General features: G+C 41.0%; 1 protein-coding gene across 2 annotated transcripts in view; it reads left to right on the forward strand.

Moving 5' to 3' along the window:
* The window catches only part of LOC146520785 (carnitine O-palmitoyltransferase 1, liver isoform-like), a 36,984-nt gene that overhangs the window by 11,369 nt on the left and 10,997 nt on the right, over positions 1–14,618 (forward strand). For both annotated transcript variants that reach the window (XM_085157375.1, XM_085157374.1), the window contains 2 exons: positions 1,406–1,511; positions 3,719–3,835. In XM_085157375.1, the coding sequence (XP_085013501.1) occupies positions 1,406–1,511; positions 3,719–3,835 (223 nt within the window). The remainder of the gene's footprint in view (positions 1–1,405; positions 1,512–3,718; positions 3,836–14,618) is intronic.

Here is a 14,618-nt window from a genome sequence, read left to right on the forward strand (position 1 = left end):
ACACCAGTGAAGCTGCAGCATTTTTACAAACCAATTCTGGTTCATCTGTTTCATTTAACGATCCACTTTCGCTCTTCTAGTTCTGCGTAGCCGCCATGTGCGTATGTAAACAAAGGCACTGCGCATGCGCGTTTTACCCATATTCTATCGCGATATTTCATTTTCCTACCGTTGCCCAAAATTACACCGGTATTACTGTGAACGGTATGATATAGCCCAGTCCCAGTAATCAGTTTCTAATCTTTAGCTTTTGTTGTCTAATGACAGATGCTATCAGCTGCTATGTGTATCTAGTCATCTTTCTTACAAAACAGTGTAACGTGATTTAAGCTGCTCAGTGAGTCACACCTGGCAAAAAACTGAACATGGAACATGGCTTTCCCTAAAATACAACCAGACACAAAAATGTTTTTTCTTTTCGTTTTGATCCTCAGACTGCTGCATGTTTTCCATGTGGCACATGCACACACAAGCAGCCACACGCACTGTGGAGATGGTGCTCTAAACTTACTGCCATCTTCAAAAGAAGAGTTCGATACAAATGAGCTTTCATGTGGCCTGTTCTGCTGAAAGTAGCCGATAGAAGATAAGAGCACTGGTGATAAATACTTTGTGTACTAAGAAGCCCACAAAGAAATCTTCATGATGCATTTGGAACATTGTTTTGGATCTTGAATTACTTCATGTTCTGCACTTCCTGTTGATCGTGGCTGTAATCAGCGATTGCTATCATTATGAATTTGTTACTTATATACAACCAAGACAATGACGACTTTATTTGTCCCAGAAGTTGCAAAGTCATTGTGTCACAGCAGTTAAACTGGAGATGATGCCAACAGTAATAATTACATCTCTGGAGAATAAATGTGCATTACGAGGAGTTCAGGACTGAGGTCACAGAAACATTCCTCCACAGCAACATGTCTGTGATTACTCACCTTCTCACAGGCCTCAGGCTGCCAACGATTCTCCTTTGGTTTGTGATGGTGACAAAAACCACTATCAGACATGTAAAAATAAAGGATTGTGATGAATCCTTTATTTAATCCTTTACTTTCTTCATTGAATTTCAGCTACAGACACCAAACAGACACCTGAGGCTGATCTGGACTCCACACAGGAAACCTTGACAGATTTAAAGTTTGTCTCGCAGGGTAGTCGTCTAAACTAAATGCGTTTTTAAGAATACAATACAAGGAAAAATAAGATGCATGGATACCTGCATGGCATCGGTATCATTGTTGTTGTGACACTGGTTATAGACCTGCCTTGTTCCAATCTGTTTTGTCTGGTCTAAAGCCAGGATTCTTATTTCTGCATCTGCGACTCGACTCGGGTGGCAACCTTTACACAAGCTGTGTCAACACGCATCTCCTTTTACGCTTTATCTTCTCTCCTCTCCCAGGTGGTTTGATAAATCCTTCTCCGTTGTGATCTACAAGAATGGGAAGAGCGGGCTGAATGCAGAGCACTCCTGGGCTGATGCACCAACTGTAGCGCACCTTTGGGAGGTGATCCTTGGTCTTATTTCTGAATTTGTGCTGACATGCATTTATCACACAGGGATGGCACAGCTGCGAGTTGAAAGTTCCAGATGGAGCCAGTTCCAGGAACTGATTGTGTTACAGTGTTATCACAGCAAAGAGGAAGTGACACTTACAGGGACACAATCACACTTGAACTAATGGCCTTCAACACCCACCATTTTTACCACAGTGAGATAAAAGCAAGACTAAAACATGCTTTCTGATAATATTAGCAGCATTTATTAATTTGACTTGATATAAGAAGCAAAACTACTAAGACTGCAGAAATCTGTGTTTCAGTTACTTGATGATGTTTAAGAATGAATATTTCTAACCCTGGGTTAAGAAGAGAGGAGAGCAGAGATTATCTTTAGGCAGCAGTATGGTTTCACGCTGAGAAAGAGCATCTTAAACTGCATGTTTGATGGTGGAGAAGGAGCTGCACTGGGTTTGTGGATCTAGAGAAAGCGTATGATGGGGGACCAAAAGAGGAATTTTCATTGGCAGTGAGAAGAATGGACAGATTTAGAAATGAGTACATCAGAGGAACCGCTTGGGTCGAGCATTTTGGAGGAAAGGTGCTTTGGACATGTGCAGGGGAGGGATGGTGGATATATCCGATATAAGCAATGTTCCCTCTAAGCTACCCTCTGATTGCGCACTGCTGGCACGCTCTCTGCGCACAAAAAAATCTAACCTGAATTGAAATTAAAATAAAAACTTTAACAATTCTGTTTTGCAGTGTTAGTCAGTGACTGGCTGCTCCCGTATGGGATTACAACGATGCCACCTTATCCCATAGTCCAGCCAATAATGCCATTCACATTCGTATATACGCAGCTCTTGGCAGCATCATCTTGAATGACGGGGTCTCTGATCGGGATGTCGACGCCAGAGTAGGGAAGGCAGTTGGCGTCCTGCGACGTCTCCAACCTATTAGGAACTCGACCTCCCTGAATGTTAGGGTCACGATCAGACTACTGAACTCTATCGTCTTCCCTACTGCACTTTACGCTAGTGAAACCTGGCGCTCAACAAGTGCAATTATTCAACACCTGAACGTGCTTCTTCAACGTGGCCTGCGGCGAATCCTGAGAATTTCCTACCGGGACTGAATAACAAATGAGGAGGTCCTACGAAGAGCAGGCACCCGCCCATTAGCCGATGTTGTCGCAGAAAGGCGCTTCCGCTTTGCGGGCCATATTTTACGCCTACCCCCACATCGCCCAGCTAAGATTGCAATGACATGGCGTCCACGCACTGGCAAGCGAAAGCAATGCCGACCAAAGACCACATGGCGTCGAACATTCATGGACGGTCTGAGAACTGTCGACATTGCCTGGGACGAAGCTGAAGCGACATCGATGGAGATCACTAGCTGCCTGATGCGCCGCCCGGCGTAGGAGGAACTAAGTGCTAATATACGCTGCTAATCAACGTGGTTGACAGGCTCTGACAGCGTCCTTATGTGCCGACACCGATGTTTTAGCAAAGCGACTGATGTGGAGTGAAGCCACGTTAACAACAACGTGTACAACCATTGGAGATGTGAGCAGGACAGACGGAACAACTGACGGGAAAAATTTATAGCAGTTTTTAAATTGTGTTGATCGGCGTAAAACCAGAGTTATGATGAAATATCTGCAATGTTTGTTTTTCTTCCTGAATACTGTCGTTGTTCATATTTACTGCGGGAAGAAACGGTAAAAACGGCGTTTTATAAGGAAAACGCTGGAAAGCCTGTGAGCAAAAACAAAAACAAAAAACCCGCCCAGCCTTTCCTATTGGTGGAAAAATGTACCATGTCGACCAATCGAAAAATGATATGACAACATGGCATCTAGTTGTTTAGGGAGGGGGAAGTTTTAGGAGTGATGGCGTGTTTGAGATGTGAGAGATTTGCGACGTTTAGCACAAATCTTGTGTAGTTAGTGTGTAGTTTAGTCAATAGTGTTGAAATGTAACATTTAGTGTTAACCGATTTAACTGATTAACAATTGTAGATAATCAGTTAATCAAGTGCATTAGCAGCAACTTAAAAAATGCTTATGCTGAGTTTTCAAGCACTCATCATCTCTCTTGTATTTTTGTGTCGTCCTTTTATAATGGGGTACATGTTTGCAAGTATGGCTGTGCTAACTCTCATACTAAATCTCAATAATCTTTTCCTTCCCTATTATTTTTTCCTCCAGTACACGCTGGCCACAGATGCCTTTCAGCTAGGCTACACCGAGGACGGCCACTGTAAAGGCGATGTGGAGCCTTCTCTACCCCAACCTCAGAGACTTGCCTGGAACATCCCGGCAGAGGTAGGAATGCTGGGAAAGATGTGTGTGTCTGATTAGTGTGAAACTGCCCTCACCCGTCTCAACATGTGGCAAAGTAACTTTGTGCAGGTTGTGTGTGTATATATGATGTATGCATGTAGTCTTGACACCATGTTAGACCATCTTGCCCTTACAGACTCTAGTCTGATGTACATCAGATGTGATTTAAGTCTCACTGTTTAGTCTGAAGGTTCTCAGTCATGCAGGTGATCGTAGTCTAAGGAGCTTGGGAAAAAGGCATCTGAACTTTAATTTAATTTAATTTGGATTGGCTGTTCTTCTTTTTTTTTTCTTTTTTTTTTAAGAGGACGAGCGGCGAGGTCTATTGCAATAGTTTAACTTTTCTATCGAGAAAAAGTTATTTCGCAACACACATCATTATCGTTCTATCGCCCAGCTCTAAGTGAAACTATTCTAAACTATAACTTTCACTGATCACAGAAGCAAATTATAATTGAACTGGGAGATTTCCTACTGCTTTCCAGTCAGACCATCAGGGAGAACAGGCAAACTTCACACAGGAACAGTTTGAGGTTTCAACCACAAACCTAACTACTCTAATATACTGATATGCTAATAATTATGTTCGCGTGGGTTCGTTTCCAGTTCAACGGTCACTTTGCATTTTGAGAAAGAGTTCCGGTCTCACTCCCAAACCGTCTAAGCTGTGAGGTTACGTCCACAGCAGCAGCTTTTTAGCTCAAAATGATACTTGTCATGGTGCTCAATGCTGTCAACAGGGTGGGAGGAAGGATCCAGCAGTGAGGGATGAAGGGTCGCGAAGTATTGAACAACTCTGCTGCCCTCTTTCCTTGAGCTGTTTTCACTCCATGCTAGCATTAAAACAGTGTTTCTGTTCTGCTCCCTCTGCCTTTGCAAGTGTTTGAATAAAGTAAAAGATATTGTGGGCCGTGGCAACACTCACAGCTATGACAATGTCAATTGGTGTCAGTGGAAGCGGAAACAATTGAAGGATTTCAGACGCCGTTAAGCCGCCTTCTGTAAGACCTGTGGCTCCACTTTGGGACTGCAGCAGTGACTGCGTTCATGAGCAACACATAAATCTTCTGTTGGAGAAAAGCTGACGTACATTTTATTCCACAATGTCTCCCCCACCCACTGACATCCCGACAGAGCAAGCCCAGCGTGTTATTCAATAGCAGGAGGTGCATGAAACTGCATCCTATTATTTATCTTTAGTGTACAAAGTGCTGCCATGGATGGAAATTAGGATGCACAAAATAATTAGTCCTCAAAACTACTGCAGGTGAAAACTGAAAACATCACAGTAAAATGAAAGCATGATGTAACAGGTCTCATCCTTCCCAGCAACCAATTTGATGTTTAAACAGTAGTAATTCCATTTTATACTCATTGAGATAATAGTTACTGTGTTATCTGCATCACACAGACATGGATAAGAACCTCTTCCTGAAGACTTCTGTAAACTCTAAGTAGGTCTTGCTTAACTTAACTTTCAACTAAGTCTTTTAATGTCACATTGTCTTCTTATAGAAAAATCAACAGTATAAGGAGAGTAGAGGTGGGAATCACCATACATCCCACGATACGATATTATCACAATACTTAACGCACGATACGATATTATTGCAATTTTTAAAAATATTTTGCGATATTCAGATTCTGTCCATAAAGGTAAACTTTATCAATATTCATTTTCTCTAATATCAAAGTCTCACACTCAGTCTTTCTCTCATTTCAGTTTTATTGTTGACAAACTGAACGGTTTGTATTACAGTCTAGTCCAACTTAACTGAATCAACCATCTGGTACAATTATAGCTATTCTGAACTATGCAGTTTATGAAAACTATGCAGCCCCTTCAGCAACTGAAGAACTTGAAAGTAAATTAAAACAAAATATAATTTTACATTAAATAAAAAAGTTTTAAACTTAATTAAAATAAAACATGTCTTAATTAAAATAAGTAAACTGTCATGTTTATTGCTGCCAAAAACAAGTGAAACACATTTGGACAGTGAAGGAATGTCAGGATTCTTGCTCAGAAAAAGGATCAACATGCTCTGAAGTCAGAGCACAAAAACCTTTTTGTAACAAAGTATCGATTTCTGCTGTCCCTGTATCCATACATTATTAGCAAACAAAATATCACGATGTTACAAAGTATCGATTTTTCCTCCTGGCCTAAACAGCATGTTTTTAAAGGAGTTCAGTGACTTTTTATCCTCGACTTTGAAGCTGTCCAGACTGGTTATAGTCGGGGATTTTAATATACGCGTTGATGATGACTCTGACCTCTTTGCCAGAGGTTTCCTTAGCGTCGTGGATTCTTTTCATTTTACTCAGCATGTGTCTGGTCCCACACACACCAAAGGACACACACTGGACCTTGTTTTTACTTTAGGTTTAAACATTGATTTTATTTGTACTGAGGACATTTTTATTTCGGACCATCGTTGTTTTCTTTTCATCTGTCCCTCTCTGCTGTTCGACATGTGGTTAGCTCTCGCATCTTAAATTCCTCTACTGCTCTTAAATTTTCCGATGCCTTTAATTTAGTTTTATCTCCTTATAACAATGTTCATTTTTTAACAAATCATATTAATAATCATTGTTTTTCTATTTTAGACTATGTTTGTCCTGTCAAAGCTCGACTAGCTCCGGTTTCAAAGTCGTCTCCCTGGATAAATGACAGCATTCGCTTCTTAAAGCGTTGCTGCCGTAAGGTTGAGCGTTTATGGAGGAAAACGCGTTTGCATCTCCTTCATTTAAATGCCATCCACACTGATGAGGCACAGGTGTTTCCTCCTCCGAGGGCGTGAAATGGCTGATCAGCGACCAGCTGAACCTCCAGGCCGTGACAGTTTCGCTTAATGTGCCTTATGGTCCAAAAAATACAGTAGCTCCAACCGATTTCACACAACGCGCAGTTGTTTTTGAAACATTAATGTGAGTCTGTGGGTCTTTTGTCTACTCATAACAGATACATTAGTGTTATTAGTGCTGCAGCGGCGTCTTCCCGTTTGGTGCATAAAATCTGTTGATCGTGCATTAGAATCGACTGCAGGTCCAGTGTTTTATGGAAGATGTGTTAATCGTTTAGTGCCACACCTACATGTGCTCACGTGCACAAAGCTCAGAGGCATGGGAGAAGGACGGCTGACTAGATTGGCTAAAAGTTGTTCTTCTTGGTGATTAACGGTGTAGACAGATGTTATCCGTTTATTTTATTTTTAACGTTTTTAATTTTTTTTGTTTGTTTTTTTTTTTTGTTTTGTCTTTTGAGAAATGCTCTGATTTCAGATTGAATCTTATTCATTCATCCAGAAAGCGCAGTCAACTAGACAAAGGGAGGAAAAGATTAAAAATACAGTGGTTAATAGCCACAGCATTTGGTGAGGAATGTGTCACGTTTGTATGGTTTTCTGTATTTGTATTGGTTAGTGGAAATGTTAGTCAAGAACACTCATGCTCCAGGCATGGAATCACTGCGATCTGTAAGATAGTGAAGCATGGGGAGCTGATAAATTTTGAGGACGTGTCAGATTTACGAGATCGGCAGGGAAGATTTTTATCGTTACCTACAGGTTCGGAGCTTCTTCCAGAAGGAAATTAAAATGCTTGACGCAGAAATACCGGTCGCAGCAGATGGCCCCGCCCCTCCCTGAGCCTGGTTCTGCTGGAGGTTTCTTCCTGTTAAAAGGGAGTTTTTCCTTCCCACTGTCGCCAAAGTGCTGCTCATAGGGGGTCATATGATTGTTGGGTTTTTCTCTGTATCTATGAAGCGCCTTGAGGCGACTTTTGTTGTGATTTGGCGCTATATAAATAAAATTGAATTGAATTGAATAGATGCTAGTGGGGTGATCCAAATATTTATGGATGCTTATGGTGACAACATTATAAGAGGTACTATAGGCAAAATATACAGAAGTTTTACAGCTATGAAAAAGACCTCAACAAGATATGTCAGTCATCGATGGGAAAAAGAAGCAGGTATAACTATCTCAGAGGGAGATCGGTTGCGGATGTGGAAGAATGTGTTATCTACCACAAATTCTTTAACATGGCGAGATTTTGGGTGGAAGAATTTAATTAGATTCTTCATCACACCAAAGCAGAAATCCAAAATAAGTGGTTCAGGCGCTTCATGCTGGAGGGAGTGCGGGGAGGTCGCTGCGGGTTGCTTCCATGTCTTCTGGTCACGCCCTAAACTGAAGACCTTTTGGGAGGAGATTAAACAAATTGTGATGTGCTGGAAGTAACACTGGACTTCTCCTTTAGTACCATGTACCGTGGGAATATCCCTGAGGATATAAATAACAATGACTCATACTTACTGAAAATAATTATGGTTGCATGCAAAAAGGCAATTACTAAGTGTTGGTTACAGACAAGCCCCCCCCCCACACGGAAGCTGGTCATAGACATTATTAACACAATTCATCATATGGAACTGATTACCCTCTCACTGCGGCTACAGAAGGAGAAAGGAGAGAGACTTTGGGAACGATGGGATCGTTATACGTCAAGAGACTAGAAACTGATAGCTCTGTGACGCAGAGGGACCGCTACGAATTTGTTTGAATGGAACATGCGCCTGTGTAATATGTAATATGTGTAAGTAAAACAAGCTGATGTGTATTTTGGAATATGTGAACATATGTGAATGTGTTGGTTTCCCTTGCCCTCTTTAGTTCTGTATGTAAAATAAGACGAAAATCAATAAAGAGAAAGTGTTTAAAAACAAAACAAAAAGACCACTCATGCTCTCACTCTGGGGACTGGGAGGTGTTTTCCTGTAATGGAAAAATCCCACTGAAGCCAAATAAGTGAGGAAACAGGTGGATTTTCTTCATCTCCCTTTCACAGCACAATACCATCAGCCTAGACAACTTGAAGTGTGTTTTTTCTGTGGAAGCGACAACTTGTACATAATATTTGAGCCTTTGCCTGGAATTCTGGTTTCGTTTTGGATATGACAAGTATAGCGGTCATGAGTTGGTTTTGATGATGGATAATTCATAACTTGGTGCAGTCTGCAGTGTCAGTTTTAGTGAAACCTTTGGAGTAGGTGGAAATTGAACACTTCCCAAGACCTGCCCCTTATTGGGCTTCCTGCGTTCTCATTCGCTATAAAACATCTGCTCATAAACTGTTGGGAAATCAGTTTCACCCCCGTTCTTTTATTCCTCGGGCCTCCAGAGATGCACCGGACTCAGTTATTTTCACAAAAGCTTTATTCATCTTCATTTAAGCATGCATTCTTCTAGAAGGGAAGACTTGCCAGGCCGTCCCTCTGCAAAATCTTCACTCCTTTGTCTGTGAAACACAGTTTTGTAGGAGCAACCCCATCATAAAACCCCCACGGTGTGCTGCAAACTCTGTGTCTATGTGAGTGCACGTGAGTGTGCGTGTGGATGTGTGTGCGTAACAGTTAAAGCACTATGTGCGTGTATCTCTATGTACATGCCTTCCTGAGGGTCATAAATGTCCATCTCCCTTCCAAACCAAAGTTATTTAATTACAAACTTTGAGACTCCCACCCAGGTACGCCCTGAGGAATTTCCACTCAACAGTAACCTCTCTTTGTCTCACTTTCACAGTTCTGGGCGAGTTTCTCCTAGAAATCTACTCCTAAGTTTATGACACACTCAGGCCTTTATTTACACCCAGGGCAGTGTCAGTGTCTTTACACTGATTCTATATCCTTCTAACACTTTCCTAAACTCTAAAATAAGCTAAACATTCCTACAATATCCAAGTCAGTAGGGTGAGAACTCAACTGAACACGGCAGATTACTTAATTACCATAAGTCCAAAGTTTTGTCTCTGGTGGGGCATTTCATGTACGGTGAAAGTAGAGAGGACGGGGAGCATGCTTTCTTGATAACACAATCTTTCCATGAAACAATGAAAATCCCAAGTTTTCTCGATCCAGCAAATGATGACAGAATGTTGTTATTTTCTTGTATTAATTCACTGGGATATCCCCTGCTCTTACAGTTTCGATCTGCCAATTTGGATTCGGTTTGTTATCACTGACTCAGTGGGCAGGCATCTGTAGGAGTGTTTTTAATCTCCTTTAGTCTCCTTTTTTTCCTTCTCTCTCTCTTCTCCAAATCATTCAACCTCAGTCGTGTCCAATCGCTCTTTTTGCATGAGTGTGTACATGTGTTTGTGCTTTGGGTCTTGGCTAACTCTGCATCTCGCTGTGCTTTGAATGCCTTTCATTCAGATAGTTTAAATAGTCCACAACAGTGTCAATAATTGTTGTTGGCGCAGGCAACAGGACTCTGTACTTACACTCACATTGTTATTTTATTTATTTGATTTTTGTTTTTAGTTTCAGCTACTGTTGGTTTGTTGGATGGTTTCCACTAGAAATGAGCAGAACTGGGCTTGGAGCTCAAACGACAGCTGTGGTGAGGCTGTCATCCAAACTGATAGCCTGTGTCATCAATCATGTGTTCAGTGATAAAATGTTTGTGCTCGGGAAGGATAATGGTGTTAATCTCTACCAGGGCTGGTGTATCCTGTTTTTCACACACTGAAACACTTCCTGCGTGTGCACGTGTGCATCCTGCTTGTCCAACTTTTTCTTTCTACACCCACAAAAAAGACGCTTGTCTGCATTTTGTGGAGTCTGCAAAATACTTTCAATTTCACATTTGCCTTTTCCTTGGCTTCACTTTTGTTTTTTCCAGTCATCGTTTCAGTGCATTTATTTATATATTTTAGATTGTTTTCTTTTCAATTTTGCATATTCTGGAAACTTTGAAGCAGCCACATAACCATCTTGCTGAATCAATTTGAGAACTGCTTTGACTCTGTACTAGTAGATGGAGAAGCTGCAAAGAAATGTAAGACTGAACCAAACCCACTAAAACATAAATGACTGTTTTACCTGTTTAGCAGGAGCGGGTGGAGGTTTGCCCGGCGCTGCAGCGGTAATGTCGGTGGGGGTTTCTCTGTGAATTTCACATTCCTATGGCAGCGTGCTAGGTGCTTGACCAGATGAAACTTCTCTTTCTCTTATATTTTATATAACCACACTACTGACGGACAAGCGCCTGTTTTTATGGGTTGTCGTTAGCAACAACGACGGTAACACCATCTCATGTCCGCTTGTTTATTTTCCACATAAACCTTTCAAGTAGAAAGATCCAACTTCTCAGATCGCACCAATTACAGGAACCTTAAAACCGAAAAAAACATTAGCAGCCCTTCTCAAATCCTTTCCCCTCCTTTGCCTTGGCACGCTGTGTCTTTTGCTTTCTCTCCTTCATCTTTCTCTTTTCTTTTTTCCATTTTATCTTACGATCCCGGTGGGGTTACTATGGTGAGGTACTGGTGAGTGCGCTCTCACAAAGCAACTGGGGGGCCCTGAACCAGCATTGAAGCATTTAAGCGCTCATTGTAGCTGACTGGTAAAAAGTTGCATTGCAATTTTTTTGGAACCAAACACAGCAACGAAAGATTTTCAAGCTAATACCTGTCGGGATGTCGTAGTCCTGGTTAGGGCTGTTCGATATAACCATATATATCGGATGACGATATAAAAACATCTGTTGTTTCATTTTACGCTATCGTTTGTTTCGTGGTGTCTCAAAATAAACTGTTTACGGCAACATGTTTTCATGGTTCTGATGGTCACTGTAGTTATTATTCATTTCTTAAAGTTCTCTCTTTCTCTTATATTTAATATAACCACACTACTGACGGACAAGCGCCTGCTTTTATGCATTGTTGTTAGCAACAACGACGGTAACACCTTCGCATGTCCGCTTATTTATTTTCCACATAAACCTTTCACAATAAAGCTCAAGATCCTGTTGAGACTTTTCAAAATAAACTGAATCACGTGAAAGAGCAGATTATTTACGGGTGAGAAGTAAAAATGACGCCAGGTGCTAAAAAATAAAGCTTAGACTCAAACGTTAGAACAGGCTTTTCCCCGCAGCACGCCGTGTAATAAATACTCACAAAGAAAACGGCGCCGTTATAACTTATGTCTAAAAATGCATCGGTTAAAACACTCGACTCAGCTACACGACGCAGTGGAAACACTTCCTGCAAGTGGAGCTGCCCGAGATTCACAGACTTTACAGAAAATGTTACATTTTTGTGATTTATATCGTTATCGGACGATAGAATTCTTATATCGGGATATGAGATTTTGGTCATATCGCACAGCCCCAGATTAAAAGTTTATATTTTTTTGCTGTAGAAAGAAGTTTTCTTCCTATGCAGAGTGTACAGCGGGCGCTAATGTTTGTGTCACTTTTGCTTGTAAGCTTTAAACGCTACAAGGTCGTATAAAGTCAGTGTTTTCATAATGCTATCCTGGTTATTGATTCCTAGAGAAATGAGTATTGCAAGTAATACAAATGAGTATTCGGTCTTAACTGTCAATTAAGAGTATACACAAGCTGTTTGTTTGCCATGTTTGAATTGCACATTGGAAATTGATTTTCCGTGATCTTGCCTGTGTGGATGTGAGGTTGATTACCCACTCAAGCTCTTTCCATGTACAGACATATCTGCGTAGTTGTGAGTAGAGCAGGGTGATATGACCAAAAATATTTATCACGATATACATTTGAAGATTTGCGATGACGATATAATTGACACTAGACAAAATACTTTACAACTCCACAACTTTATTAGTGCAAAAAACCCCATCAATGTATTTTTACTTAAACAAGCAGCTGTTTTTTTTTTTTTGTTTGTTTGTTTGTTTTGTTTTTTTTTTTTTTAATGTGCATTAAAGTTATATAAAAATGTAACAGTGCAAATGCAAATTCTTCGCTGACAGTTTAACCAAAAGGCATTTCCAGTGGAAACTGGCCGACATATCCTCAGCATAACCATGTATAATATCCACAAAACTTAAAAGAGGTTATACACACACAATACGGTAACATTATGTTGAAGCGCAGTACGTATCACTCCGCGAGGCTCCGCCTACGATAGCCGTAATGCTCCAACAATCCATCAAGCGGTGCGGCTTCGTAGCTTAGCAAAGTCGTACTGAAACATTTGACAGATTTTCGAGCGCCGTGAACATAAAATCGTCTCGAGGTCAGTAAACACAACCAGAGTTCATACATAAGGCACACGGGATTATAAGGGGCTCTGTCGACTTTCAGAAAAATCAAAGGATTGATTTTAAGTGCGCCGTATTTTCCAAACAACACGGTAATAACGACGGCCCGCTAGCATGCGCTACCAAAAATAGTGCTTTGTTGTGTGTCTGACGGACAAAAGCTAAACCAGTTCCACACCAGTGAAGCTGCAGCATTTTTACAAACCAGTTCTGGTTCATCTGTTTCATTCAACGATCCACTTTCACTCTTCTCGTTCTCTGTCGCAGCCATGTGTGTATGAAAACAAAAGCACTGCGCATGCGTGTTTTACCCATATTCTATCGCAATATTTCATTTTCTATCATTGCCCAACATTACACCAGTATTACCGTGAACAGTATGATATGGCAAAGCCCCAGCTGTGAGCTGAGTCTTGTAACCTTGTAAAGCAAAATATCGGAAACGTTTGTCTGTGCGTCCACAGATGTGTGTCGTGTGTTTGTTAATGAACCTTTTAATGTGAAGCACTCTGAAAAGCTCTAAGTGGTCTGTTTACTTAGCCATTTTTTTTTTTTTTTTACAAATTGCTTCTATATAAAAGCGACCTTGTCTTAACACATACAGTCAGTAAAAAGAGGAAAGTCTTGGTTTCTGAAAGAAGCGTAAAGGCTGCTGCTTATTTTTTCCAACATTCACTTGGCCCTCCAACTTCTGGCCTCGACATCATTAAAATCAACAAGAAGCACTTGGAACATAAACTTCTGCCAGAGTGACTCTCTCTCCTGGCAGTATTTACTTTTAAGGGCACAGTGCTGTATTCTGTTTTCTTTATAAATACTGTACAGTGCCATTAAAAAGTCAGATTCAAGTTCCAAGTTTTCTTGTCATGTACAGATAAACGGTGTAGCCACATTTATCCATGATGAAATTCTTGTGCTCCTCAGCTTTACATGAGCATATAGAGTGTGCAGTTATACTGAGAATAAAATAACAGAAATTAGCAGTGGTAGCAACAACAACAGCAACAACAACGTATTAAATATTAGAGAATTTAGTTGGTATTTAAATTTCAGACAACTTGGTATTTACAAGTTTGTGCAAAAGTATTTGCAGGTCGTACAAAGTTGTTCAACAAGCATTTAAGTAGCATTTGTTGAAGTGACAGTGTGCAGAGTCCAGTAATTGTAGTGGTGTGTAGGGGATGTCTGCAGTTCAAAAGTCTGATGGCTTGTGGGTAAAAACTGTCCCTGTGTCTGGTACTGTGGGTCTGGATGCTCCTGAACCGCCTGCTGAATGGCAGGAGTGTGAAAGGTCTGTGGCTGGGATCAGAGAGGATCTGTCTTCCTCATGCAGCTGTCTGTAGAGATCAGTTCAGTCCTGGTGATGCGCTGTGCTGATCTCACCACCCTCTGCAGAGCTTTGTGGTCCAGAGCATTACAGCTGCCGTAGCAGGTGGTGATGCAGCCAGTCAGAATACTTTCATCGGTGCACAAGTATTCTGAGGTTCATGCTGAATCTTCTCAGGCGCTGCAGGAAGTAGAGCAGAAGAGCAGATAAGGGCATGACAGATGTTTACATGGATTACACAAACATGTAGGAGTATGTCATAGATAATGGGTATTGATATTTTTTTAAATAGATTGTCAGTGGTCTTGTTTTTATTCCATTTTCTAATAATTGCTCCAACAGTCGATCTC

Source organism: Neolamprologus multifasciatus, chromosome 4 (assembly GCF_963576455.1).
Source record: "Neolamprologus multifasciatus chromosome 4, fNeoMul1.2, whole genome shotgun sequence".
In the NCBI taxonomy this organism is placed as follows: domain Eukaryota; kingdom Metazoa; phylum Chordata; class Actinopteri; order Cichliformes; family Cichlidae; genus Neolamprologus; species Neolamprologus multifasciatus.